This window comes from Cucurbita maxima, unplaced genomic scaffold, assembly GCF_002738345.1.
Source record: "Cucurbita maxima cultivar Rimu unplaced genomic scaffold, Cmax_1.0 Cma_Scf00032, whole genome shotgun sequence".
NCBI lineage: Eukaryota > Viridiplantae > Streptophyta > Magnoliopsida > Cucurbitales > Cucurbitaceae > Cucurbita > Cucurbita maxima.
In genome coordinates, this window is record NW_019272048.1 from 1,698,130 (window position 1) to 1,723,828 (window position 25,699).

Here is a 25,699-nt window from a genome sequence, read left to right on the forward strand (position 1 = left end):
TCTTGCTGTAGTAAGAATAACAGTAGAGAGATAAGTTAATAACTTTGTTCAACCTGCTATCCCGAGATTTGATGGTTACTATGATCATTCGACGATTTTGATGAAAAATTTTCTTAGATCAAAGGAGTATTTTTTTTTTAATGGTGGTGAGGTACTCTCATTTGTTGAATAGCAACGGTTGCCAAGATCGAAGCTGAAGGACCTGAAGGTTAAAAGCTACTTATTAAAAGTCTATTGATCCGACTATCTTGGAATGATGCTTCAAAGAAGTCTAAGGAAATTTGAGTTCAATGAAGAGGAAGTATCAAGGATCAACGAGAGTAAAGTTGATCAACATCAAACAATTAGAAGAAGACTTTGAAATTCTCCAAATGCAAAAGGGAGAAACAGTGAATGATTATATTGGTAAGGTTATGTGTCTTGTATTGTATGTTCTATTGAAGAAGCAAACAATATCGAGGAGATACAAATTGATGGACTAAAGCTCCCTACTAGTGCAAGAGTAGAAGCTTAATTGCACAATTGCAATAGAGAAGATGACAACCTTAAAGATATCCACACTCAAAGCTCCCTACTAGTGCATGAGCAGAAAACTTAATCACACGATTGCAATAGAGAAGATGATAACCTTAAAGATATCCACACCAGGTGAAACGTCAAGTTTCAGAGGTAGAGGGCGAGGAAGAAGTAGAGGTCGTGGAGGAGGTAGTTGAGAAAGAAGTAAAGTTGTTGGCAGGTCATCAGATCTAGCCAGAGGCGATGATGACAATAGAGGCAAGGAACATTTTGACAAGTCTAATGTGGAATGTTACTATTGTTAGATGCAATTAATAAGCACTCGGCTTATTTCAGGTCAGTCTTTGCAGGAGCTATTTATAGGATTTATTTCAGTTTAAATAGAAGCACTCGGCTTAGTAAAACACAAGCCACAGTAAACAATTCATTATTTCAGTTGTCTCTGTATTATTGAGTAATAATAATTTCATTTTTATTCACACGTTTGAGCGTGAGATATTTTAACAGTTGATATCAGAGCCAAGTTGATATGGTTGAAATTATTACTCAATGAGATGAATGGTGAAAGTACTTCTATGGGTGTAGCTATGGAAAAGCTTGTTGGCAATAATTACAATTATTGGAAGTTAGATATGGAAGCTTACCTATATGGACAAGATTTGTGAGATTTAATTGAAGGTGATGATACAGAAATTTCAGCCGACACTCCACAGAATGCTGAATTACGCCGAAAATGGAGGATCAAATGTGGAAAAGCCTTATTTACCTTGCGAACTCTTATTAGTAAGGAATATATTGATCATGTTCGTGATTTAAAGTCACCAAAGCAAGTGTGAAAAACTCAAAAGTTGTTCACTAAGAAAAATACAGCTCGATTGCAATTTCTAGAGAATGAAATGGTTGTGGTAACTCAAGGTAATTTTTTTATTCAAGAATATTTCTTGAAAGAAAAATCTATGTTCTAAAATTTTAGAATTAGATGCTGAGGAGTCAGTGAGTGATGCTCGATTACGGCGTTATCTTATTCGTGAATTACGAAAAGAATTTATGCCCTTTGTTTCCTCAATACAAGAGTGGGCAAATCAACCTACGGTAATTAAACTGGAGAATCTTCTTTCAAATCAAGAAGCCTTGGTTAAGCAAATGACCTGCAACGAGTTTTCCCTAAAGTCAGAAGATGCATTGTATGTCAAAGATCAAGGGAGACAAAATTATCATTCAAAGCCTTCATCAACCAATGGGAAACAATTCAGAAGTGAGGAGTCGTCAAAGAAGCCATTTAAAGATTGTTACAAGTGTGGAAAACCTCGCCATTTTAAACGAGATTGTCAGGTGAAAGTGGTGTGTCATCGTTGCGGAAAGCCAGGCTATATTAAGCCAAATTGCCGAGTTAAAATGCAGGAATCAGAAGCAAATGCTGTACATGAAAGTAAAAGTTCTTCAGATCCAATTTTGGAACATTGCTTAACTATTGAGGTTCTTGACCAGCCAACAAATGTGACCTCAGCTGTACATCAAGATGATGTTCCTGCAAGTGCTCATACCTTTATAGACTACAATGAAAAATGGATCGTTGATTCTGGTTGTTCTCATCATGCAACTGGAAACGAAACTCTTCTATCAGATATTCGTCCACATTTTCAAAAGAATGTCATTATGACAGCCGATAATTCAATGCATCCTGTGACGAAAGAAGGAGATTTGAATGATGGCAGTGTTCTACTCAATGACGTTTATCATGTTCCGAGTTTGAAAAAAAACCTTGCTTCTGTATCACAAACAACAAATTCAGAAAGGTATGTTCTTTTTGGTCCTAAAGATGTTCAAATATTATCTAATGTGAAACATGTTGCTGCTGATATTATGTTCTGTGGAAAAAGAAAAGAATCTTTGTATGTTTTATCAGCTAGTAATGAATATATCAAGAAATGTTGGTCATAATGCAAGCACAACTCTTTGGCAGGCTCGTTTGGGTTATGTGGGTTTCCAGTTGTTGCAGAAAATATCCACAAAACAACTTCTCGATGGTGTCCCTGTCTTTAAAGATATTCAGCATGATGAGACTTGTCCAGGCTGCCAATATGGCAAGTCTCATCATCTTCCTTTCACAAGCTCAAAGAGTAGAGCTTCAACAGTATTAGAATTGATTCATTCTGATCTTTTGGGACCGACGCGAACAGCAAGCTATTCCGGCTTTCATTACGTGATGGTGTTTGTGGATGATTTCTCTCGCTTCAGTTGGGTATACTTCTTAGAACACAGAAGTGAAGCTTTTTCAAAATTTATTCAGTTTAAGCATGCGGTAGAAAAAGAATTTGAATTGAAATCAAGTGCTTGTGCACTGATAGTGGTGGGGAATATCTTTCAAATGATTTTATAGAAAGGAGCATGAGATTCAGCGTCAACTGACTTGTCCAGAAACTCCGCAACAAAATGGGGTGGCTGAGTGTAAATTAGCTCATCTTACATCAGCTACTTGTCTTGGCTGCATGCGAGGAGTCTTCCAAGAGAGTTATGGGCGTCGGCTTTTCAAACAGCTTGCCATGTTGTAAATCGGCTGCCTCCATGGCCACGGATAGAATCATTACCATTCGAGCTAATTTATCATCATAAACCCAATGTGAGTTATTTTTGTATTTTTGGGTCTATTTGTTACGTTCATGTACTGAAACATAACCGAACTAAACTTGACCCAAAGGCCAAAAAATGCATTTTTGTTGGTTATGATACTCATAGTAAGGGTTGGAGGTGTATGGATTTGGAAACAAAGATGATTATTGTATCTTGTGATGTGGTGTTTGATGAAATTTCAAGTTACAGAGATGATGCAGATAACAGCAAAAGTACAATTACTGTTGCACTTTTCCTGATGATTCTACATTAGGGAGAAAAGAATTTCCAATTGCGACAGACATTCAAGCTGAAGAGAAAAGAGAAGCCACTACAAATAGTGAAGTTGCCACAAGAAAACATCCTAAAAGACAGAAAAAGTTACCAGGTCATTTGTCTGATTTTGTAGTTGACATTAATCAATTTTCTATTTTGTCATGTTATTCTATGGGAGATACAAGTGAAAATGAGCCGAGGTTGTACAGTGAAGCTAAAGGAATTTAAGAATGAGAAAATGCAATGATGGAAGAAATTTCAGCACTCCGAAAAAATGACATCTGGGAGCTTGTACCAAAGCCTCATGATGCCGATTTAATTACTTGTAAGTGGGTTTACAAGGTGAAGAAAAAAGCTAATGGTAGAATTGATAGACACAAAGCTCGCCTTGTTGCTCATGGGTTCTCTCAGCAATATGGTCGAAACTATGACGAGACTTTTAGTCCGGTCGCAAGGATGATAACATTACGGACAATCATCTCTTTAGCTGCTAGTAAAGGCTGGAAATTATGGTAGCTTGATGTGAAAAATGTTTTCCTTTACGGAGAGTTGGATCGTGATATTCTTATAGAGCAGACGCAAGGCTTTACTTCTAAGGAATATCTTGATTACGTGTGCAGACTTAAGAAGACATTATACGGACTCAAACAAACTCCTCGTGCTTCGTTTGGTAAGATTGTTCAATATCTTAATTTTTGTGGTTTTAAGTTTTCTTGTGCTGATCCGTTTGTTAAGAAAACAACAACTGGATGCACCTTGTTCTTACTTTATGTTGATGACATGATTATTACCGGTGATGATAGTGTTGAAATCAGTAGTCTTCAAGATGCCTTGTCTGTTCGTTTTGAAGTGAAAATATTAGGTGAAGCTGATTGTTTTTTCCGGGTTTAGAAATTAAGAAATGTGATGACAAAATTAGCTAGAAATGAAGGGAAGTCATCAGCAGATTTGACATTTTTTGTCAACTTGTTGGTAGTTTATTCTATTTAACTATCACAAGGCCAGACATTATCTTTTCAGTAGGAGTTGCGTCTCAATTTATGGATCAACCACATGAGAGTCATTTAATTGCAGCAAAAATGATTCTTTGTTACTTGAGCCCTCTAAATTATGAATTAATGTATGAAAAATCAAAGTCATTTTTACTGAGTGGCTTTGTGGATGCTGATTGGGTTGGTGACGTGAACGACAGACGCTCCACAACAGGTTTTTGTTCTACAACAGGCTCTGCTGCAATTTCATGATGCAGTAAAAAGCAAAGTACCGTTGCTTTGTCAAGTTGTGAAGCAGAATATGTAGCTGCTACAATGGCTACTTAAGAATGCTTGTGACTTAGAAGGCTTATTCAAGAAATGATGACTACTCTCAATCAGCCAATTCAAATCAATTGTGATAATGAAAGTGCAATAAAACTTGCTGGAAATCCAGTATTTCATCCTCGTTCGAAACATATTAAAACTCATTATCATTTTGTTCGAGAGAAAGTATTATCGCAGGATGTTGAATTGCAGAAAATACATACTAATGAGTAAGTTGCAGACATATTCACTCAGGCACTAGCCGAAGTGAAGTTTGAAGCTTTTCGTAAGTCTCGGAGTTATTAAGAAATAAGCTTGCAGAATGGGGTTGTCAAAATTAGTGCAACTTAGTGTTAGATGGAATTAGTCTTGTTAAGCTATTCATTTTTATTAGGAATCAACTTAATGTCTATTTCAGGTGAGTCTTTTAGCGGCTGAGTAATAATAATTTCATATTTATTCACACCTTTGAACGTGAGATATTTTAAATATTTTAACAGTGGACGTTTTATACGTTACAAGAACGAATGTTATACCAGGCTGAAAAAGGAAGACGGAGATCAATTCAACTTTGCCGAATAAGAAACTTTGTTGATATCATTACATGCACTAAAGGTTGTAGATCAAGGTGCGTGAGTCATAGACTCTAAATGTTGCAACCATATGACAGGTTGTAAGGAATTATTCTCAACTCTTGATGAAAGTATAACGACCATAGATTTCTACTAACTTAAAGTCATTACTGTTATCATTACCTATGCTCTTATACATAATTAAACATTTAAAACTTTATCATAAAATAATATCATGGACTTACGTGTTTGAAAACATCATTAAAACAACATAACAAAATACTAAATGAAATAAATAAACAATAAAAGTAAAAACACCTTATGCTAACCTAAAATTTAAGAAATAAAATATCACTATCCCATGCGTGTATCATGGTCTTGACGTGTGATGTCGTGGTCAGCCATATAGGGATGTCTTACATTTACCTAAAATAGACGTAGTACATGGTTTGAGTATTTTAAGAAATAGTCCATAAGTGACTCCATTATTAGGGACCTATTGTTAAAATGAGCGGCATCCAATCCGGACAACATTGGATGTGTAGGATGTGTAGCACTTCCCTACACACAATACACACATGCGGATCCTTAGGCAGTTCGCACCCCCTCTAGACCCATCATAGTCGAGCTAGCTGTTTGTTGCGACATCCAGAGGACAACAAACCCCCGAGTATCATGCAAGGCATCATCATCATCATAATGTACGCGTTTGTACTCATCATCATAAATGGAGAAGTAACTCGATGTATATGTACACACAAAATGCATGAGATCCCAATAGTTTTCATCTTTAAATCATCTTTATAACACAACCCTCTCCCTGTCCACATATTACTCTAAGTAACATGCATGCATTGACTTTCATACGATCATCATCATTAACATGGTTTGTCTTAGAAAAATCGTCGTCATAATGCATCATGACATTTAATACATGCACATCGTTTTAATATGAAATAATGTCATATTAAGTCATCTCATCATCATACATCTTACATCGTCATGTTATCATGCATCATCATCATTATCTCATATCATCATATACATCATCACATCATCATACACCGTCATCATCACACAACATCTTTACATTATCATATAACACCATCATATCATTATATAACACTATCACATCATCATGCTTTATAACAATCACATAACGTATCCCGAGCATGCCTTCCACATATCATATCATGTTTCTTTCGTAATCTACAACGCGAGTCAGGTCATCCAACTTAAGGACGAGGCAAGCAATCTCATGTTTATTTCATAAATATGAGGTGGCTGAGTCCAACAATTTCCTTAACTTCCGAAAACTCTTGATGTTCAATATATCGCCCACATGGGCCAATTCATTTTTCTTAATGACCCGAGCTACTCCACTCTATAAACAAATGCTAAGGAGTGTGAAGTCCTGCCTTAGTAGTTCATGTGTCTATGGTTCGGTCTACCTCAACTTTGCTAAATTGTCTGGTTGGCTTGTTCATTAAAGGTATAAAAGCAAATAAATAAATATTTTAATTTTAAAAAATTCATAATTGAGTCTAAAAATATTTAAGCCAAATCTAAATAAATTATTTATTAAATAGAATATTTCATCATTAAGAATATAAAATAAAAATCGATTCTGTAAATAAAATAATTAAAACCCTAAAAAAAAAAAATAGAAGAATTTAAATTCAGTTTCTTTCTTCACTTTTCTAACTTCCTTCACAAACCTCTTCACTGTTCTTCTTCTCCTTCTTCTTCGTTCTCAACTTCACTTTAATCTCACGTTTTTTTCAGAACACGAAGAACAAGAACGGGAACAATCTTGGCACTGTTTCTTCATTCTGTTTTTGATGGATTCACGTGATACTCCACCTCCACCACTTTCTGCACCGTCCAACATGGCGATCGGAGGACCATCGGCGTATTCAACCGCCATGAACAACGCCAATAACAATGCCTCTTCCAATATGGCGCTCTTTCCGCCTACCTCTCAGATGATGCCGCCTTCTGCGCGATTTCCGTTCAAGTCTGTGATCTCCCCTGCATCCCTGCATTTGGATTCTATGAACGCTTCTCCCTACGACGGAACGCATTCCGGAAATTTCAATGTCGATTCCGGAAAGAAAAGGAGAGGCCGGCCGAGGAAGTACGATCCTGATGGTAATATCATCGCCTTGGGTTTGGCACCTAACACTGTTGTTACCTCTTCTGTTGTGCACGGGGATTTGAGCGTTACTCCTGATTTGGAGCAGCCGGCCAGGAAACCGAGGGGAAGGCCGCGGGGCTCTGGAAAGAAACAGACGAATGCTCTTGGTATTGTCAATTGAATTACGGTTTCGTTGCATTTTTGTTTTGTTCATGTTTCGTTGATTGCATCAGGGCATTTTGTTGTGTAGGTTCAAGCGGCACTAGTTTTACTCCTTACGCCGTATTGGCGAAGCCTGGAGAGGTATGCATTTTATCTAATTCTTGGCTTGTTTTTTATACAAGAATTGAAATTTGAATGATGGATCTTTCTAAACTGATCTTCAGTCTTGCTCGTTGAAGGTGAAGTGCATTTATTAGAATGATTGTTATGCACGCAAAAAAATGTGTTATAATTGGAAAAGTAAGGCAGCAGTCACTTTTTTCTGTTTCTAGTTCTAGGAAAACTTCGGATATGGTGTAAAACTACATTCAAACTGTATGGTAAATAGTTATATTGAATGGGATACTGGATTTCTGGGTGTCTCTTTACACGATTCATTATAACGATACATCCAAATTATATATGGTAAAAGCTAAAAACCTTTCTCCTTTTTTTTTGTTGGAGAAAATGTGAATTCCTGAAATCTGATAGCTTGTTCGATATCTTCAACCAGAAATTATTTTGATTTGTAATTAGAAGTCTATTGTAATTGTTTTATCCTTGATGTTGAAAAATGGTAGTTTGAACTGTTACCTAAATTATAATGGCATTGTCATTAACTACATAAAATCTTGTAGTTCTGTAAACAGGGCAATATCTTGTGAGCATGCCATTTTATGAGGTAGAAGTTGCCACTAATGTGAATTGTGTGCGATGAATAAGCATGAAACTCGAAAAGAAAATGAAAAAAATTGTTTGTTGTTGATTTAGTTTTAGTTTTTTTGGATCTGTCAATGTCCTGTTGTAAGCATCTAAATGAACATTTTGTTACTTGCAACATGATTTTAAGATTTACATTGTTCCTCTGAGCTTTGCGTTAATTTACCTCACTCTCAGTAGTTCTTTTTTCCTTAACAATTATTTTATCACTGGCGTTGGGACTACTGTTTATTAGATTATCCTTGTCATGGTGTTACTGTTTTCTTTTCATCAAAAGTTGAAACAATTAGCCACTACAGACATCTACTTGCTGCATAGTTGATTTAGTTGAAATAAATATATAACCCAGACATGGTGTTCCTAGGATCGTCTTTACTTTCTTGTAACAGCCCAAGCCCACCGCTAGCAGATATTGTCCTCTTTGAGCTTTCTCTTTTGGGCTTCCCCTCAAGGTTTTTAAAACGAGTGCCAGTGAGGAGAAGAGAATAAGTGCCAGCAAAGATGCTAGGCCCCATGGATTGTGAGATCTCACATCGGTTGGGGAGGAGAACGAAGAATTCTTTATAAGAGTGTGGAAACCTCTCCCTAGTAGACGTGTTTTAAAAACCTTTAGAAGAAACTCGAAAGGAAAAACCCAAAGAGGACAATATCTGCTAGTGGTGAGCTTGGGCTATTACATCTCTTCTCATTGATGCTGACATGACATCTTCTCAAGGTTAAAGCAAAGATTATCTTGCTGAATACAGTTAAGTGCATTTTAGTTGGGATCTGGCTGGAAGGATATGGGGGAAAGTTAGACTATTGAAAGGAATTCCTCCACTTCACGGGAGTAAATTGTTTTTGTTTGCTCTTCTTGGGTTTTAGAAAGAAAGTATGCAAGTATTGCCATGACCTGTCTCTAATAGATCATTAGTTTTTAATTGTATTTATCACATAAGTATTAAGCCGCCAAGTTTGAAGGTTCTTTCTCTCTATTTTAGTTGAGAATTATTGATAAAATCACTTTTATAGTTGAGACTCATTGGTCGAAATATGGGTTCCTTTCGATATGGTTGCAGGATGTAGTAGCCAAACTTTTGTCCTACTCACAGCCAGGACCACGAACTGCCTTTATTCTCTCTGCAAATGGTACCATCAGTAATGCTACTCTTAGACACTCGGCATTGTCTGGTGGTTCTGTGACATATAAGGTACTTCTATTTTTTGTTGTATTGCCTTACTGGTTGACTTTCTGCATGAATATGATTACAAATGTCTTTCTATATCAAGCATTTGCCTTCTTGGATTAGTCATTAACTCATGTAAACTTGAAGCCTTCGATTGAACAACTACATGAACCTTGGATAGTGGATAGGCAAGTGGAAAAGAATTGTTCAATTTTTAGTGGTACTCAAGTTAGTATATAACATTTGTTTGCAATAGATTTTGTAGAGAATCAGTGACTCATAGGCAGTGTTTCTAAGGTCAGGCAGGAGCCACATGTGCCTGCAAAGAGCATTTGCTTGGGCTATCATCTTGGTCACCTTTTCTATCACCATTGGCACTGGAGTGATATAAAGGCCCAAATCTTTTTTCTATGTTTAATGAACTTCTTAAATGATCCTATTTTATTTCTATCTTTGAGATCTCACATTGGTTGGAGAGGAGAACGAAACACTTCTTATGAAGGCGTGGAAACCTCTCCCTAGCGGACATGTTTTAAAAACCTTGAGGAGAAGCCTGGAAGGGAAATCTCAAATAAGACAATATCTGCTAGTGGTGGGTTTGAGCTTGGGCTTGGGCTGTTACACTGTCTCTCTTGAAAATAAAAGAATTATCAAAACTTAAAATAAAATGTATGTGTTAGGAGGCCAAATCATCTATCATTATGTTATCATGTATTCTAATCTTTGCTGTAGAACTGATTTTTCTATTTAAAAAAATCCACTTGGCTCAAGTGCATTACTCTTGTGCCTCCTCTGGGCTTAGCAATAGATTTGTCATGAATAAGTGACCTGAGCTTTCTGAACCCGACAATGAATATAAGAATCCTTTCTGGATTCTTGCAGTGAATTGAGAACGTTTCTGATAATTTTCCAGACTTGAAGTAATTACTTTTCTTTGTTTATTTGATTAAGAATTAAGCCAAGGTTGAAGGAAAGAAAATAAAGGAGAGAGGATATTTACAAGATGGAGAGATAAAAGAAAAAAGGGATTGGTCGATGTGAGGATCGGTTGAGTAGCCTATCTTGGAATTGCTTTCAACAGTTTCTGATGAAATGGCATGTCCTCGGTGCTAGGAATCACAGATCTCCACAATAGTATGATATTGTCCACTTTGAGTATAAACTCTCATGACTATACTTTGGGCTTTTCCAAAAGGCCTCATACCAATGAAGATGTTTTTCCTTACTTATAAACCCGTAATCATTTCCTAAATTAGCTAGTGTGGGACTCCTTCCCAACAATCCTCAACACTCGGTCCCCATAAGAAGAGCTAAGAAATGGAAGGAGTAAAAAGGGAACAACTAGTATAGGAATAGGTTTTGCTTGTTCGGGGACATGGTTACGCAACCTTATACAGATTGAGTTTGTCTAATCTTTTGCAGGGCCAGTTTGAGATCATATCTCTGTCAGGCCCCATTTTTCCCTTGGAGAACAATGAAACTGGAAGTAGAACAGGTGGTTTGAATGTGCTCCTGGCTGGGTCAGATGGACAGGTTCTTGGTGGTGGTGTTGCAGGAATGCTCATGGCAGGTTCTCAAGTACAGGTAACCCTTAGCCCTCAGATCTTCCACTCGACGCAGTTTATAGGCATCGTGTACGTGTAAGATAAACAAAAACATACTTCACAAATCATTCCTTACAAATCTCTGATCGCATTGCATCCTCTCAGGTGATTGTGGGAAATTTTCTGGAGGATGATAAAAATTTCAACACCACAAGGATGCTGAATTCTGGATCGTCTTCTGCGCCATTACAAATGATGAACTTTGGTGGCGGTGGTGATGCAGCATCGTCGTCATCAGCAGTAGCAGCAGCAGCAGCAGCCAGCCCTGGGTCGTTAGGGGCATCAAGCGGGGATTCGTCTGCTGAAAATGGAGAGAGCCCTCTTAATAATAGGCATCCTGGAATGTTCAATAATAATAATAATACCAGCCAGCCGATGCACAATAATAATCAGATGTACCACCAATTATGGTCAGGCCAAACGCAGCAGTGAGGCTTTGTGTTTGCAACTAACAGTGAAGTGCTCATCGTTTTTGTGAATCTAACTTCCGCTATTAATTACCAAAAGCATTTTAGATTAGGCTTTAAATTTATATTGCTATCTTTTCTTCTCACTTTCTGCAGCATCCAACCATAGGTTCAACCAATCAAAGACTTGCATTAGCCGAGTTTTGACCATGTTTTTTTGGTCGATAGCTAAAGTTAGCTCCAGAGATCGTTTTGGTTGGAGATTTTGTTTAAAATTTCTGAAAATAAAGTTGCTTGAGAATACGATGTATGAAAATAGGCTTGGGTTTGTTATTGCATGAAAGATATAAGAATTTTATATAAATAAGGTATTTTTAACAATTTATTTTAGATACTTATATATGATCTTAAAAAAATAATTTGAATATATATTTAAATACATAATGATTTCTTATAATTAAATTATTAGTTATAATAATATATATTTAAATAGATAATGATTTCTTATAATTAAATTATTAGTTATAATAATATATACTTAAATAGATAATGATTTCTTATAATTAAATTATTAGTTATAATAATATATATTTAAATAAATAATGATTTCTTATAATTAAATTATTAGTTATAATAATTTTGTATGCTAAAATCAATTGTTTAGTTGAGTTTATTCAAAATGAAATAAATTAAGAGGTCAAAATTTTATATAAATAAATAAATTTTTTTCAGACAAAAAAAAAAAGCTAAAAGGAAACCCGTTAAACCACACCCAAACACAAATAATTGAAAAAAGAAAATAAGTTTAAAAAGGGTTATTAAAAAAAATAATAACAAGCCTACACAATTATTTTATTTAGAGAATTTTAAAAAAATTAAATTCAGGTGGAAATTAAATTTCTGAATTAGAAAAATGGAAAAATAAAAAAAGATCAGGTGGAAATCAAATTTCTGTTGGAAAAATGAAAATTTCGTCGACAGCAGGGTTCGAACCTGCGCGGGCGAAGCCCAACAGATTTCAAGTCTGTCTCCTTAACCACTCGGACATATCGACTTATTGTTAAATGTTCAAATATTTTATTATATACATAATATTTTTATATTTTGAAACTGAAAAAAATGAAAATTCCGTCGACAGCAGGGTTCGAACCTGCGCGGGCGAAGCCCAACAGATTTCAAGTCTGTCTCCTTAACCACTCGGACATATCGACATTTTGTTAAATATTCAATTTGTTTTATATAAATAATATTTTTATATTTTTGAAACTGAAAAAAATGAAAATTTCGTCGACAGCAGGGTTCGAACCTGCGCGGGCGAAGCCCAATAGATTTCAAGTCTATCTCCTTAACCACTCGGACATATCGACTTGTTGTTAAAATTGAAAACCTTTTTATATTTATTATATATTATATTCAATTTATTTTTCCAATAATTAATTAAGGCTTTTTAATTCACTCAGAATATTATTTTTATTACATTTTACCATTTTAAATTTGAAGGCACCAATCTCTTTCAACTACTTCCAAAACTTATAAGAACTATTTACTTCTAAATGTTGAAATCTTAAAATAGGGATTTATAAAATAATAGGATATAATTTTTGCTATTACGATCAAATATGATAGTTTTAACTCTTGGTATTAACATGGTTTGATTGAACTCTGAAGTGTTAAAAAAATTGATCGATCTGAAAAATCTGATCAAATCAACCCAATCCATCCCATGTGGTTTAAGTTGGATAATAAACTTATTTAAGTTTGCTGAATTGAGTTCGTATAAATGAAAACTTTATAAATTAGAGTTAGTTTATGCGTTATTCTAAAACCAGATTGAGTTGAACCAAATAAATTCGAATTTATTATTATTATTATTATTTAATTTCTTAATTGTTTTGTTTATTCTATGAGTAGTTCTTTAAAATAATATTTTAATTATTTGAAAGATAATTTTAAAATATATATAGAAATTACATATGGAAGTTTGAATGAATAGGTAAATAGGACTCAATCCTAAGAGCATGAAAATGGTATTAATATAAATATCCAACGAGCATGTGTTACTTAATGTAACAAAGAGATGAGACTAGAGAGTTGTGTCACAAGAGGCAATAAGATGAAATTTAGAGGGACCTTATGCATGTTGTATGTTCATAAGCCTAAGAATACTTCCCTAGAGACGATAAGTATAGACGTGCACAATATGATGATGATAGTGTTCACGTAGAGCATGACACTAAGGGGTTCTACTGATCTCCGGAAATCACTATATATTAGCTTGACCAGAGGGTCCAAGGGGTGTGCGAACCCCTTGGAAATTCACACTCGTACGTGTGGGTCATATGTAGAGAAGTACTACACATCCAATTTGTCCGAGACTAGAGGCCACCACTAGAGAATAGAGATAAGTCCCAAGAGCATGATTGCATATGTTTGCATTTGCATGGCCCCTTGGGCCACTTACTAAGTATTCTTTGAAATACTCACACTGTATCATTTTTCAGGTAAAGGTAAGGCGCACTTGTATGGATGACAAAGCATCGCGAGCAGAGACTGTGACACCTACCCCTTGTAGAGCCATATTTAAATTCCTACTCTTAGATTAGAATATGTTGTTTTGCATTTTATGGATTAAAATTATTTTGTATTTTTTTTTTAATTTCTCTAAATATCAATATTTTGTATTTAAACATGTAAGACCATTTTCGAGAGGTAGAAGATGTTTTTAAATGCTTTCTAACATTTATATTGTAGATAATGTTTTCTTTTAAAAGTTAGATTCCGCATTTTAGTAGAGCATGAGACGTTAGTAACGACTCTAAGTAAGTAGAAATTTAGTGTCGTTACACAACCCAACTCCTACAGTTTGGGTTGAATTATGAACTTATTTGGGTTTCGTTCAAATAAATAAATAAATTTATAAATAAATTTATGGATTGAGTTGATTCATAAGTTTTTCTAAAACTAGATTTAGTTGAATTGAACCAAATCGAATTTATTGTTAATTTTAAAATATACATTTTTTGTTGCTTATGATACAATATACATAGAGATGTTCCTTTAATCCATGGGGCCAGAGCACCGCTGGGAAACCTACCCTGAACAGGGCAGGGATTCCTCGATGAGACCGGGAATGTTTCTTACCCATTAGATAAATGGGGTCGGAAATAGTATTATATTTTTTGTCTCCATCCCTACCCAGTTCCTCGCCTTACTTAATACAAATAAGTGAACTAACAAAAATTTCAATAATTGACCTAAACAACCTGAACTTACACCACCCGAAAAAACTAAGTTGTAGTAAGTTCATTATATAATAAGAATTGTTTGAATTGAAAAAATTGACAAACAGAACACCTCAAGAATTGATCTCAAAACTTAATCAAACGATTTACCAACAAAATTTTATAAAACATGCAAACACCCTTGATCAAAAAAAGGCATATGCCAATGACATTAAAGGGTGACAAAACTTAATCAAATTCTTCCAAACCATATTATAAAACGAAATCCCTTAGTTTTTGTTACAAACTTCTTGAAAAATCGAAAAACTTTAGTAGAATTGATAGTAGTTACTCTAGAAGAAACTTGGTTTTGTAACTGACTTTTACTCGGTACTTCCTTCCTTCTCAATACTCATTAAATGTATGCTCTATTAACAACAACAAAGAGAATTGAAAAACATAGTACTTAACGGTGTTTTGTTTCAAAAAATTCTCTCAAATTGTTCTTTCTATTTCAATTATTCGTTGTTGCAGTGTTCTTCGATTCAGGACATGTAAATACTCATTAGAGGTATGTTCTATTAGAAAAATCTTATATTTCAAGAAATTCTCCTCTTCAAATTGTGTTGTTTCTGTCCCAATTATTTGTTTGGGTATTCTTCTATCAACAACAGACATACCAACATCAAATTATAGCTAAAAAAGAGAGAGAAATTGGAAGAAGTTTCCCATATATTTAGACATCAAAGAAGAGTTTCCCATAAACCATACACAAATTAAGAAGTAAAAAAGATGAAGATTTTGATAATTAAACAACTACAACAATCCACAAAGAGACATTATTACTTTAATTCCATGAAATCTTCTGAAAGTTCTTACCTTTAATTCGGAGTTTCCCATGAACAAGAACATTAATATTTCAGAATGGTAGCTGAATTTGATTCTGCATATTTACAGGCAAATTGAAGAACTGAAGCCCTGAAGATGGATCTGGAAATGGGTTATTGTTTCCGTGTGATGTCGGTGGTTGCATCTGAATCTGATCTTGTTCTTGTTCTTGTTCTTGTTCTTGTTCTTCGTCTTCTAGTGGCAATCTCTCGTATGCTACATTTGTAAACGAAGCAGTGATCACCGTCACTGGTCCGGCTGCCATCAATTCTCCGATGACGTTACCACCGACCACTTGCCCTTGTCCACCAGCCAAGTATATGGTCAAACTGGTGGCGCCGGGAGGAGCCGGTGGCGGTAAGAAAGATCCAGTGAGCGATAATATCTCAAACCTACCTTGTAGGGTTAACACGGACCCCGCCGCGGTCGGTTGTCGTAAGTTGACATTCGTTACTGTTCCGGTGCCACTCAAGATGCAGATCCCACGCTGACGGCGGCGAGCGTAGGAAGCGATGCTATCGAAGACGTCACAGCCACCGCCGATCTCGAGAATATGAGCTCTTAGGGTATTTGCGCTTTCTCGAGTTATGATGACCGGTGGCTTTGGTTTGTTTTTGGAACCGGGTGGACGACCGCGTGGTCGGCGAGATGCCACCATATCGGTGGAGGGATGATGAGATTCAGTGTCATGACACGATTGAGAATCGGGTGGAGGAGGCGGTGGTGGCTGGTGGTGGTGATGGTGGTGGTGGTTGAAATCAGGCCTTTGAAGTTGGTGAATATAGTGATTGCTTAAATCCAGGCCAGCCATGGATGGAGGAACTCAAAGCTTATTATAAGGATGAAAAAGAAAAGGAATTAAACAGAAAACTATGAATAATATTAAAAAAAAGGTGAAATTTTTAAGAATTTTAAGAGCAATTTGAGATGGTACTGTTGGAGTTTGGAATTATAAATACATGAAAAGAAGAAGAAGAAGAAGCCATTAGAGACAACCCAAGCTTTCTCTCTCCATCCCTCTCTCTCTCTCTAAGCTTAAAGTATATGGATTATAAAATAATAATTAGTTGACAAATTGTTGTTATTCTTCTTTTTTTTTTTTTCTTTTCCTTTTGTTTGTGGCACAAGTTTAGATTCGGTGTGGGTAGAAATTTGAATCTTTCATCTGTTCGGTAGGGTTATTTGTAGTTGTAACAACTCAAGTCCACTGCTAGCTCCCCTGATATTATCTTTTTTGAGTTTTCCCTTAAGATTTTTAAAATAGGTCTAGCACGGAGAGGTTTTTACACCATTGTAAAGAATAGAATGTTTCGTTCTACTCCTCAATCGATGTGGGATCTCACAGTTATGATCGATTGAATCATTGTAATGTTTCATGCCCAAAATTTAAATTTTGAATTTGATGTCAAATGGCTTTAAACACGTGAAGATTACCCTCACAAACTAATATAGATCTTTTAAACATGTAATCTTTTCACTTATATGTTTCGTGAGAAAACTCTTAGCTATTGAGCTAAATGTCATGGTCATGCTTATCCAAGGCATTTTGCCTGTAGTTGTATGTTGAATATTGCAGTCATGCATGTATATGGCAAGTTGTTGTCTGCGGTTGTACGCTTGTTCCATATTTTCATTCACGTGTTTCTTAAGAAAACTCCTAAATGTTGGGTCAGATGTGACGGTCACGCTTGTTCAAGACATGTTGTCTGTAGTGTGAGTGAATGTAATGCTTGTAAGGGCAAGTTGTCTGTGGTTGCACGCTTGTTTCATCTTTTCACTCACATGCTTCCTAAGAAAACTCCTAAATATTGGGTCAGATGTCACGGTCATATTTGTCCAAGACGTGTTGCCTGTAGTTGAGTGTAGAATGTCACGGTCATGCTTGTATAAGGAAGTTGTCTGTGGCTACATGCATATTCCAAAACCCTTTTTACTTACTTTCATGTTAGATAAATCTTTATTATTTATGTTAGGTCAGTCCGAGGTGAAACTTTGGAGTTTCTCAGTAATTAAGTTACTGAAAAAGAAATGTGCACCTTGTTGGTATAGATAACATCTATCAATTCGTAAGTATTCCTTAACCATCATATTTTCATGATCATCTCATTCCGACGTAATTTTAGGTCATTCTTTCGTGTATATTGAAAATTAGGTTTGAATAGTTTAAAAAAAAATTAAATAGTTGGAGAATAACTATTAAAAAAATTATAAAATAAAATAAATTTAAAGTTGAAGAGTATTTTTGAAACAAAATATTAATAATTAAATATTTTTTTTAAGGGTGAGAATATTATTTTTAAAAGGTTGTATTCTTCGGACAAAATACACCATTATGAGATATTTTTATTAATTTAGTCGGAATTTAATGGCCTAAACAAATTAGTTAACCAGGGTTTAGAACGAGTTTGACCATGAGTTAGGGTTTAGTACTAAGATTAGGGCAACCTTTTTATTTATTTATTTATTTATTTTTCTTTTTCTCTTTTTAAAATTAAAGAACAATGGAGGGCTGGAGTTGGACAAGTGGGCTTCCACCTGCGGCGGCTGGGTCCCACTTTTGTTCCCTTTATCCTACCTTTGGCCGGCCATTTTTATATTGGTGGACTCGGTTAGGTTACGATGGGACTCACAAATTTTAGACCTTACATGTATATATTGGATATTGAACTTTTATATAAATAATAATTTAACCTCGACCAAGAAAACGTTCAATCTTATGAAATCGTAGCGTAGGTGAAACTTTGCAGCTCATCTAGGGTTCGACATTCTTCGGTTTTGCAAGGAAAGCCCACTAAACTTTTCTTCCTCTAGAGAGCAATAATACTAGGAGGAAGATGGTCAGATCTCACGTGTGACAACTATTGGAATTGTTAGACGAACACTTACGAAAGCATGCCTCCCCTCGATTAGCCAATGTGAGACTTTCTTCATCCAACACCTTTCCTCTACGTAAGCACGCCTCTTCTTAATCGAGTCTCGACTCCTTTGAGTCTTAGTCATTTTTTACTACCTTCGTACCTTCGAGGAGGCTTGACTCCTTTTTCTTTTTGGAGTCCTTTGTTCGACATTTGAGGATTTACCAATCTATTGACATGACTAAGTTTATGACATGACTTTGATACCATGTTAGACGAACACGACTCTCCACAATGGTATGATATTGTCCACTTTGAGCACAAGCTCTCATGGCTTTACTTTAGGCTTCCCCAAAAGGCCTCATACTAATGAAGAGAGTATTCTTTGTTTATAAACTCATGATCATTCCCTAAATTATCCAACAAAAATAAACTCGAAATCTAAGAGGAAAGACAATTGAAGGCCTCGAGATCGAAATGCATTAGGGTCTTCAAGCTTCATGCTCGTAAATTTTAACATGTCGAAATCTATAGCAATTTGGTCGACGTAACGCCTTGGGGTTTATAGTCGATAAACAAATTTGATCTTTAATCTAAACATATCTCAACTAGTTAAGACACAAATGTTTTGATCTACCGTCCTAAACCTATCTGATTTGTTAATTAATTGTAATTTAATATATAATTTTTTTTTATTCTCAATCTAATCCATTTGTTTATGAATGAGACAAAAGTTTAAAATAAATAATTAATGGGGTTCTAAATATGAGTATAAATTATGTTTAATGGAGTATAATTATTATTTTTGTATGGAATAAGCCAATAATGGGGAGATTGATATGTCCAACCACCCTATTTAGGGTTTGACCAACCAATATCCATTGCTTTTGGTTCAATTTATTTTTAGATTTTGTTTTTAGAAGAAATCTCAAATTTGTAATCTATGTTTGGATTGGATTATATATATATATATATATATATAGTTAGGTTAATAATTCGTGTTTGGTTCGTGGGTTGGATTGGGTTGGACCAGATTGGGACATTTGTTTTAGACATGACCTAATTTTCGTGTTGTAAATTTGTCCACCTAAATAACCCTTATTAAATTGTGAACCCAACCATAAATTTTTATGGGTTGGTTTAGTTCAAGTTGTTCGGGTCATTTATTTAAATATTTTTTTTTTAATAAAAGTAAAATCATTTTATGGAAAGATTCTTAATATATTTTATATATTTTTATTTGGCTTGGGTCAACCCAAAGGTTTTGTCTCACGAACCCGAAACTAAATCGATTCAGTTCGGGTTCAGAAAAAATGAACCAAACTCTATCCAAAATGCTCATCCAATCCAACCAGATTGGGTTGATCCGGGTGGTTGTTAGGTTGAATGTACACTCCTAGTAAAATATTAATCGGTAAAATATCTATTTATTTATTTTCAAATAGTTAATTAAAATTCGCAACTCAATTTGAATATATATATTTGAAAAATTATCTTTCAATAAAATTATATTTTAAAATTAACAATTTTCATTTCGTTTAATCCATTCTAATTTTAAGAGGACAGTTCATTATTGAAACCTAACCCAACTCAAATTGTGTCTGTTTAAATTAGGTTGGGTTGGTCGGGTTTTTTATTTCATCGAATTTTTTTAACACCTCTAGTAAATGTCGTTAAGGATGGAAAAATTTTACACACAATAATCTCGAGTCCAACTTAACGAGCAATGGATTAATGCATCAGCAATCCCTTTAAATACGTATAATCTCGAGTGGTTCCAAACTACACCTTTTCATTTGAAAAAAACTCTGATTCATTTTTCGAAAAATTAGGGTTTACCAAGAAGAGAGAATATTAGTCCAACTTTAAATTAAAATAAATAAATAAAAAGTTAGCCAATTATTAATTTAAATATATGTTTTTTTCTCAATTAAAGAGTAAATTAAAGAACTAAACACACATTGGCACAAATTCTTATTCAGATAAGATTTCCTTTATAGAAACGAACATTATATTAAAAAATAAAAAATAAAGTAATTATTAAATAAGCAATGGCTAGGGCTTTGTAGCTTGTCAAAATCTAATAATGTCTAGCTGAAGATTCAAGCAACAACTTAGCTCAATTATATTATTTTTATAATACTTCCTAAGATTGGAGCTATGTACCTCGTACTAAATATTAATTTATAACCCAATGTTTCTTTTTTAAAATATATATATATATATTTGTAATTTAATTTACATCGATTTTAAAATTGGTTGAACATGAGCATGTTGTACGAAAATTTTTGGAAAGACCAAAAATAATGTGATGATTGGTTATGTTCAAAGTGGATGATATCGTACTATTGTGGAGATTTGTTGTTCCAATAATGGTATCAGAGTCATGCTATTATCTTAATATAGTTATATTAATAGAATTCTTAATTGCTAAACGAAGAAGTTGTGAGCCTTGTGAAGATTTGTGCTAGGGTAGGATTTTGTTGGACTGGTAATATTCTCTAGAGAAGAAGTTGTGAGACTCGTGAAGATTCGTGCTAGAGTAAAGTTGTACTCGACTAGAAATGTACTCTAGAGAAGAAGTTGTGAGTCTCGTAAAGATCCATACTAGGGTTGAGTTTTATTAGACTAGCAATGTGTTCTAGAGAAGAAGTTGTGAGTCTCGTAAAGATCCGTGCTAGAGTAAAGTTGTATTGGATTAGAAATGTACTCTAGAGAAGAAGTTGTGAGTCTCGTAAGATCCGTACTAGGGTAGAGTTTTATTGGATTAGCAATGTGCTCTAGAGAAGAAGTTGTGAGCCTCGTAAAGATCTGTGCTAGAGTACAATTGTACTGGACTAGCAATGTGCTATAGAGAACAAGTTGTGAGACTCGTGAAGATTCGTGTTAGGGTAGAGTTTTATTGGACTAGCAATGTGTTCCAAATAAGAAGTTGCGAGGCCTCGTGAAGATCTGTGCTAGAGTAAAGTTGTATTGGACTAGCAATGTTGTCCAAAGAAGAAGTGTGAGCCTCGTGAAGATTCGTACTAGTTAGGGTCTTGTTGGACTAGCAACATGCTCCAGAAAAGAAGTTGCGAGCCTCGTCAGGATTCGTGCTAGAGTTTTATTGGAGGTCTCGTCTAGGGTAGGCTCAATGGTGTGTAGGAGGATTGTTGGACTTCCACATTAACTAGTTAAAAGGAAGATCATGAGTATATAAGTAAGAGACACTATCATGATTGGTTTCAGTGTAACTAATAATATATAGCATAGTACAGCTATGAGATCACGTCTTAGAAGAGCAATGAAAACAATACTAAAGTAGGATAAGTCGAGCGTCCCATCATTTATTATTCATAAACGAATTAAGTGTATTTTCGCGTAAAAGCGTTTTTATTCTTTTTTCTTTGTCTAATAAATTTATTTTTTTAATATTCTAATGACCTCGGTGGTAGGTTTCCACTATTATTGTCATTTTTCACCGTTCCTCTCACCCACTTTAGGTATAGAAACAATTTTTTGTCTTTCATATAGTCTCGAATAATTGAAGTGAGAGATATACAATATGAATTTTATCAGTAAAACGAATATATATATATATATATATATATATATATATATATATATATATTAAAAAATACAAGTGGGGAGGTAGTGGGTTTAATTTTCATCAAAAAAAAAAAAAAAAATTGTTTAGGTTTTGAATATTGACTAAAAAATTAAATTAAATTAAATATTAATTTGGTTTCTTAACAATGAACACCAAAGCCAAAGCGTGAGGAGGAAGACGGTGGGTGACATTCACGTGCAAGTCCAGGTCACAGCCCCAGAGTTACACCCTATGGTTGTCGGCCACGATGTGTCTGTCATGTTACATAGGGAACCGCTCTTCTCTTTTTTTCTCTCTCTTCACTTCTAATTCTTCTCCTTAAATTTCGGGTGGTCCTCCAAAATCCTTTCATTTTATACTCCCACGCTCTTTTCGAATCGCGTGATCTTCACTCCCAAAAATCTCATCTTTTTTTTATTTTTTTCAATAAAAATTTAATTTATAGTGTCCAACCTTACTCGAAAAATAAAAAATTATTTTAAAATTTCTATAAACAAGACGACATTTTATATTATATTATTATATTCAAATGGCGTGACATGTAATATTATTATTTAATTTTATCTATCTTATCTATTTTTTAAAGATTAAATACGTAAGAAGTAGCGATATGTGCATGTATCTGAATATATATATATATATATTTAGATTTAAACAAATATATTATTTTTAAAAAGGTTTTCAAAAATAAAAAATTTAAACCGAAATTCGAGAAGGATTTTGGTTTAGTTAAACTAACTCAGATTTAGTTATTAGTTTTACGGTCTCTCGATATACTTCACTATCTAGTCAGGTTTATACAAATTATGATTTAACAATTTTAGGTTGAACGAAGATAAACCCTTGAACCAAGATGCCCCTAAAATTCAACCTAGACATTTATGACTTTTGGCTTTGGAGGTTTTTCCGTCTTTCTTTATTCTATCCTTATAGAGTGTGGACAAATTAGTGGTTTGACTCCGTTGATATGACTCGAAAATGGTTGATTTATATTGTGATGTCCCACATTGGTTGGGGAGGAGAACAACCCACCATTTATAAGGGTGTCCTTCCCTAGCAGACGCATTTTAAAGCCTTGAGGGGAAGCCCAAGAAGGACAATATCGGCTAGCAGTGGATCTGGACCGTTACAAATGGTATCAGAGCCAGACATCAGACGATGTGCCAGCCTTCTCACTGTTCCCCGAATGAGGGGTAGACACGAGGAGGTGTGCCAGTAAGGACGCTGGCCCCAAAAGGGGGTGGATTTGGGGGCGGTCCCACATCGATTGGAGGAAGGAAAGAGTGCCAGCAAAGACGCTAGGTCTCGAAGGGGGTGGATTGTGATGTCCCACATTGGTTGAGGAGGATAACAAACCACCCTTTATAAGGGTGTGAAAACATTTCCCTAGCAGACGCGTTTTAAAGTCTTGAGGGTAAGCGCCCAGGAAAGCTCAAAGAGCAGGGTGTAAAAACCTTCCCCTTAAGCGTGGGAAAGCTCAAAAAGGAAAAGAGAAAAATATCTGTTAGCGGTGGATCTAGGCCGTTACATATATTGAGATCGACTTAACTTTTTTTTAGCTACTGAGCCATTTTTCAAACCTTTCCGAAAGGACAAACAAAAAGAAAAGTCTAAGAGAGAAAGTTACTACTTACATCAACACCTCACGAGCTTCCTAAACAAGAAAATAAATCGGCACTTGTATTTTCAAATGTAAACTAAATTCTCCTTTGGTTTTGTAAGAACTCAATTTGGATCAAATTATTTGTAACTATTACACAGTGGACCGTATCAATATTGTTAATAGGATAAGACATCTAACCTTATCCTATACTATGAGCCCTTTAGATTATTACTTGAATACGATATTTTTGTATGTCAACTACGTACGTTCAAGATTATATTAATAATTTTGGATTTTTATATAATGAATAATATTAAATTGTAAATCAAATAATAATTATAATTATAAATTAAATAATTAATTACGAGCCTGTAGGGCATAAATCTCAACAATTGGAACCTCGTGCATAAATGTATGTCACATGTATCGAAATATTTTTCTTTATGATGAGTACGGATGCGTACGTTATGAAAAGAAAAAAGATTGTCATGTTTAACATGATGATTCGACGGTCACTATTTCTTTCGGGTGTCCGACAACAACACTAGAGATGCTAGTCCAACTAGTACAAGACCCAGGAGGTGTGTGAATTTCCTGGTGGATCCATATTCACATGTACCGGTCATGTATAGGGTAGTACATACACATTTGATGACTCGGATAGAAAAGTCACCTAAGAGAATACGATTTTAAAATGATATGTCACATTCATGTTGCATGTCTTTGCATTCCCTAACCCCAATATTGGGTCACTTACCGAGTATTTCTTAAAATACTCAAATCACGTGCTATTCTATATTTCATGTAAAGACAAGACACCCCTAATTGATGGCTGCATCATTTAAATACCATGACATATGCATAGTTGCCAAGTATTTTTTAAAATACTCAAGTCACATACTATTCTATATTTAATTTGGTAGATCTTAGGTTAGTACCGAACATTTACTGTTTTATGTAATTTTTTTCGTTTCGTCATGCATGCCATAACAAATTTAGGTATTGTCCTCTTTGGACTTTTCCTTCTGAGCTTTCCCGTTTTTAAAACTAGTGTTTTAGAAAGAGATTTTCACACTCGGATAAAGGGTGTTTCGTTCTCTTCTCCAATCAAAATGGGATCTTACGCAACGTACATTTTTATATATATAAGAAATCATATAGATTTTGTTTCCTCCTCTTTTTCCAAAATTTATTAATATAAAAAATATTTTTAGTTATCAAAAGATTTAAGAACACTAATTGTTCTTATTTGGTTTCCATTGAACCAAAGACTTTTTTAATTAAATAAATTATTATATATGACCGACAAACTAAGAAATTTCCCATGTTTTACCATTTAAAAAACATAACTTTCGGAGTCTTTAATGATTTAGTCTTTCCTTTTACTCAATCACATGCATAGAGACTCAGACTCTTTGGGACGAAAACTTATGTTCTCTCGTGAAGAAATTTACTTGTTTATCTTTCCATATGTTTAACTTGATCACCCATTATATTAAAATATGACTGTTTGTGACGAAAATTCAAGTTTTCGTGTGAAAGAATTTACATGTTTACCCTCAATCGAGTAAAACATGTCTTGCCTTTAACAAAAATGAATAGAGACTTTTTGGGATGAAATTTTAAATTCTTGTGTGAAGGAATTTACTCGTTTATCCTTCCGTATGTTTTACCCGATCTCCTAAAGTAAAATATGTCTTACCTTGAACGAAGATGGAAAAAGTATATTTGAGACAAAAACTTAAGTTCTCGTGTGAAGAAATTTACTTGTTTGTTCTTCCATATGTTTCACCCGATCGCCTAATAACTCGTTTATCCTTCCATATGTTTAACTTGATTGTCCATTATACTAAAATATGTCCTACCTTGAACAAAGATGAATAAAGACAGTTTGTGACGAAAATTTAAGTTCCCGTGTGAAGAAATTTACATGTTTATCCTTCCATATGTTTTACCTAATTGCCTACAAAAATGAATAGAGACCGTTTGGGATTAAAATTTAAATTCTTGTGTGAAGAAATTTACTCATTTATCAT

At 34.6% G+C, this 25,699-nt stretch overlaps 2 protein-coding genes and 3 non-coding genes across 5 annotated transcripts; 1 reads left to right on the forward strand and 4 right to left on the reverse strand.

Moving 5' to 3' along the window:
* Nucleotides 1-6,986: 6,986 nt before the first annotated feature.
* Nucleotides 6,987-11,749, forward strand: LOC111467026 (AT-hook motif nuclear-localized protein 8-like). Its single transcript, XM_023111792.1, has 5 exons — nucleotides 6,987-7,576; nucleotides 7,660-7,712; nucleotides 9,389-9,520; nucleotides 10,919-11,080; nucleotides 11,206-11,749. The coding sequence occupies exons 1-5, from the start codon at nucleotides 7,114-7,116 to the stop codon at nucleotides 11,530-11,532; spliced, it is 1,137 nt and encodes a 378-aa protein (XP_022967560.1). The 5' UTR covers nucleotides 6,987-7,113; the 3' UTR covers nucleotides 11,533-11,749.
* Nucleotides 11,750-12,479: 730 nt separating this feature from the next.
* On the reverse strand, nucleotides 12,480-12,561 carry TRNAS-UGA. The gene has a single exon. It is a non-coding gene; the product is annotated as a tRNA-Ser (tRNA).
* Nucleotides 12,562-12,636: 75 nt separating this feature from the next.
* On the reverse strand, nucleotides 12,637-12,718 carry TRNAS-UGA. The gene has a single exon. It is a non-coding gene; the product is annotated as a tRNA-Ser (tRNA).
* Nucleotides 12,719-12,792: 74 nt separating this feature from the next.
* On the reverse strand, nucleotides 12,793-12,874 carry TRNAS-UGA. The gene has a single exon. It is a non-coding gene; the product is annotated as a tRNA-Ser (tRNA).
* A 2,568-nt stretch (nucleotides 12,875-15,442) lies between these two features.
* Nucleotides 15,443-16,640, reverse strand: LOC111466969 (AT-hook motif nuclear-localized protein 23-like). The gene has a single exon (XM_023111659.1). It carries the CDS (start codon nucleotides 16,425-16,427, stop codon nucleotides 15,648-15,650), a length of 780 nt encoding a protein of 259 aa, XP_022967427.1. The 5' UTR covers nucleotides 16,428-16,640; the 3' UTR covers nucleotides 15,443-15,647.
* Between the last annotated feature and the right edge of the window lie 9,059 nt (nucleotides 16,641-25,699).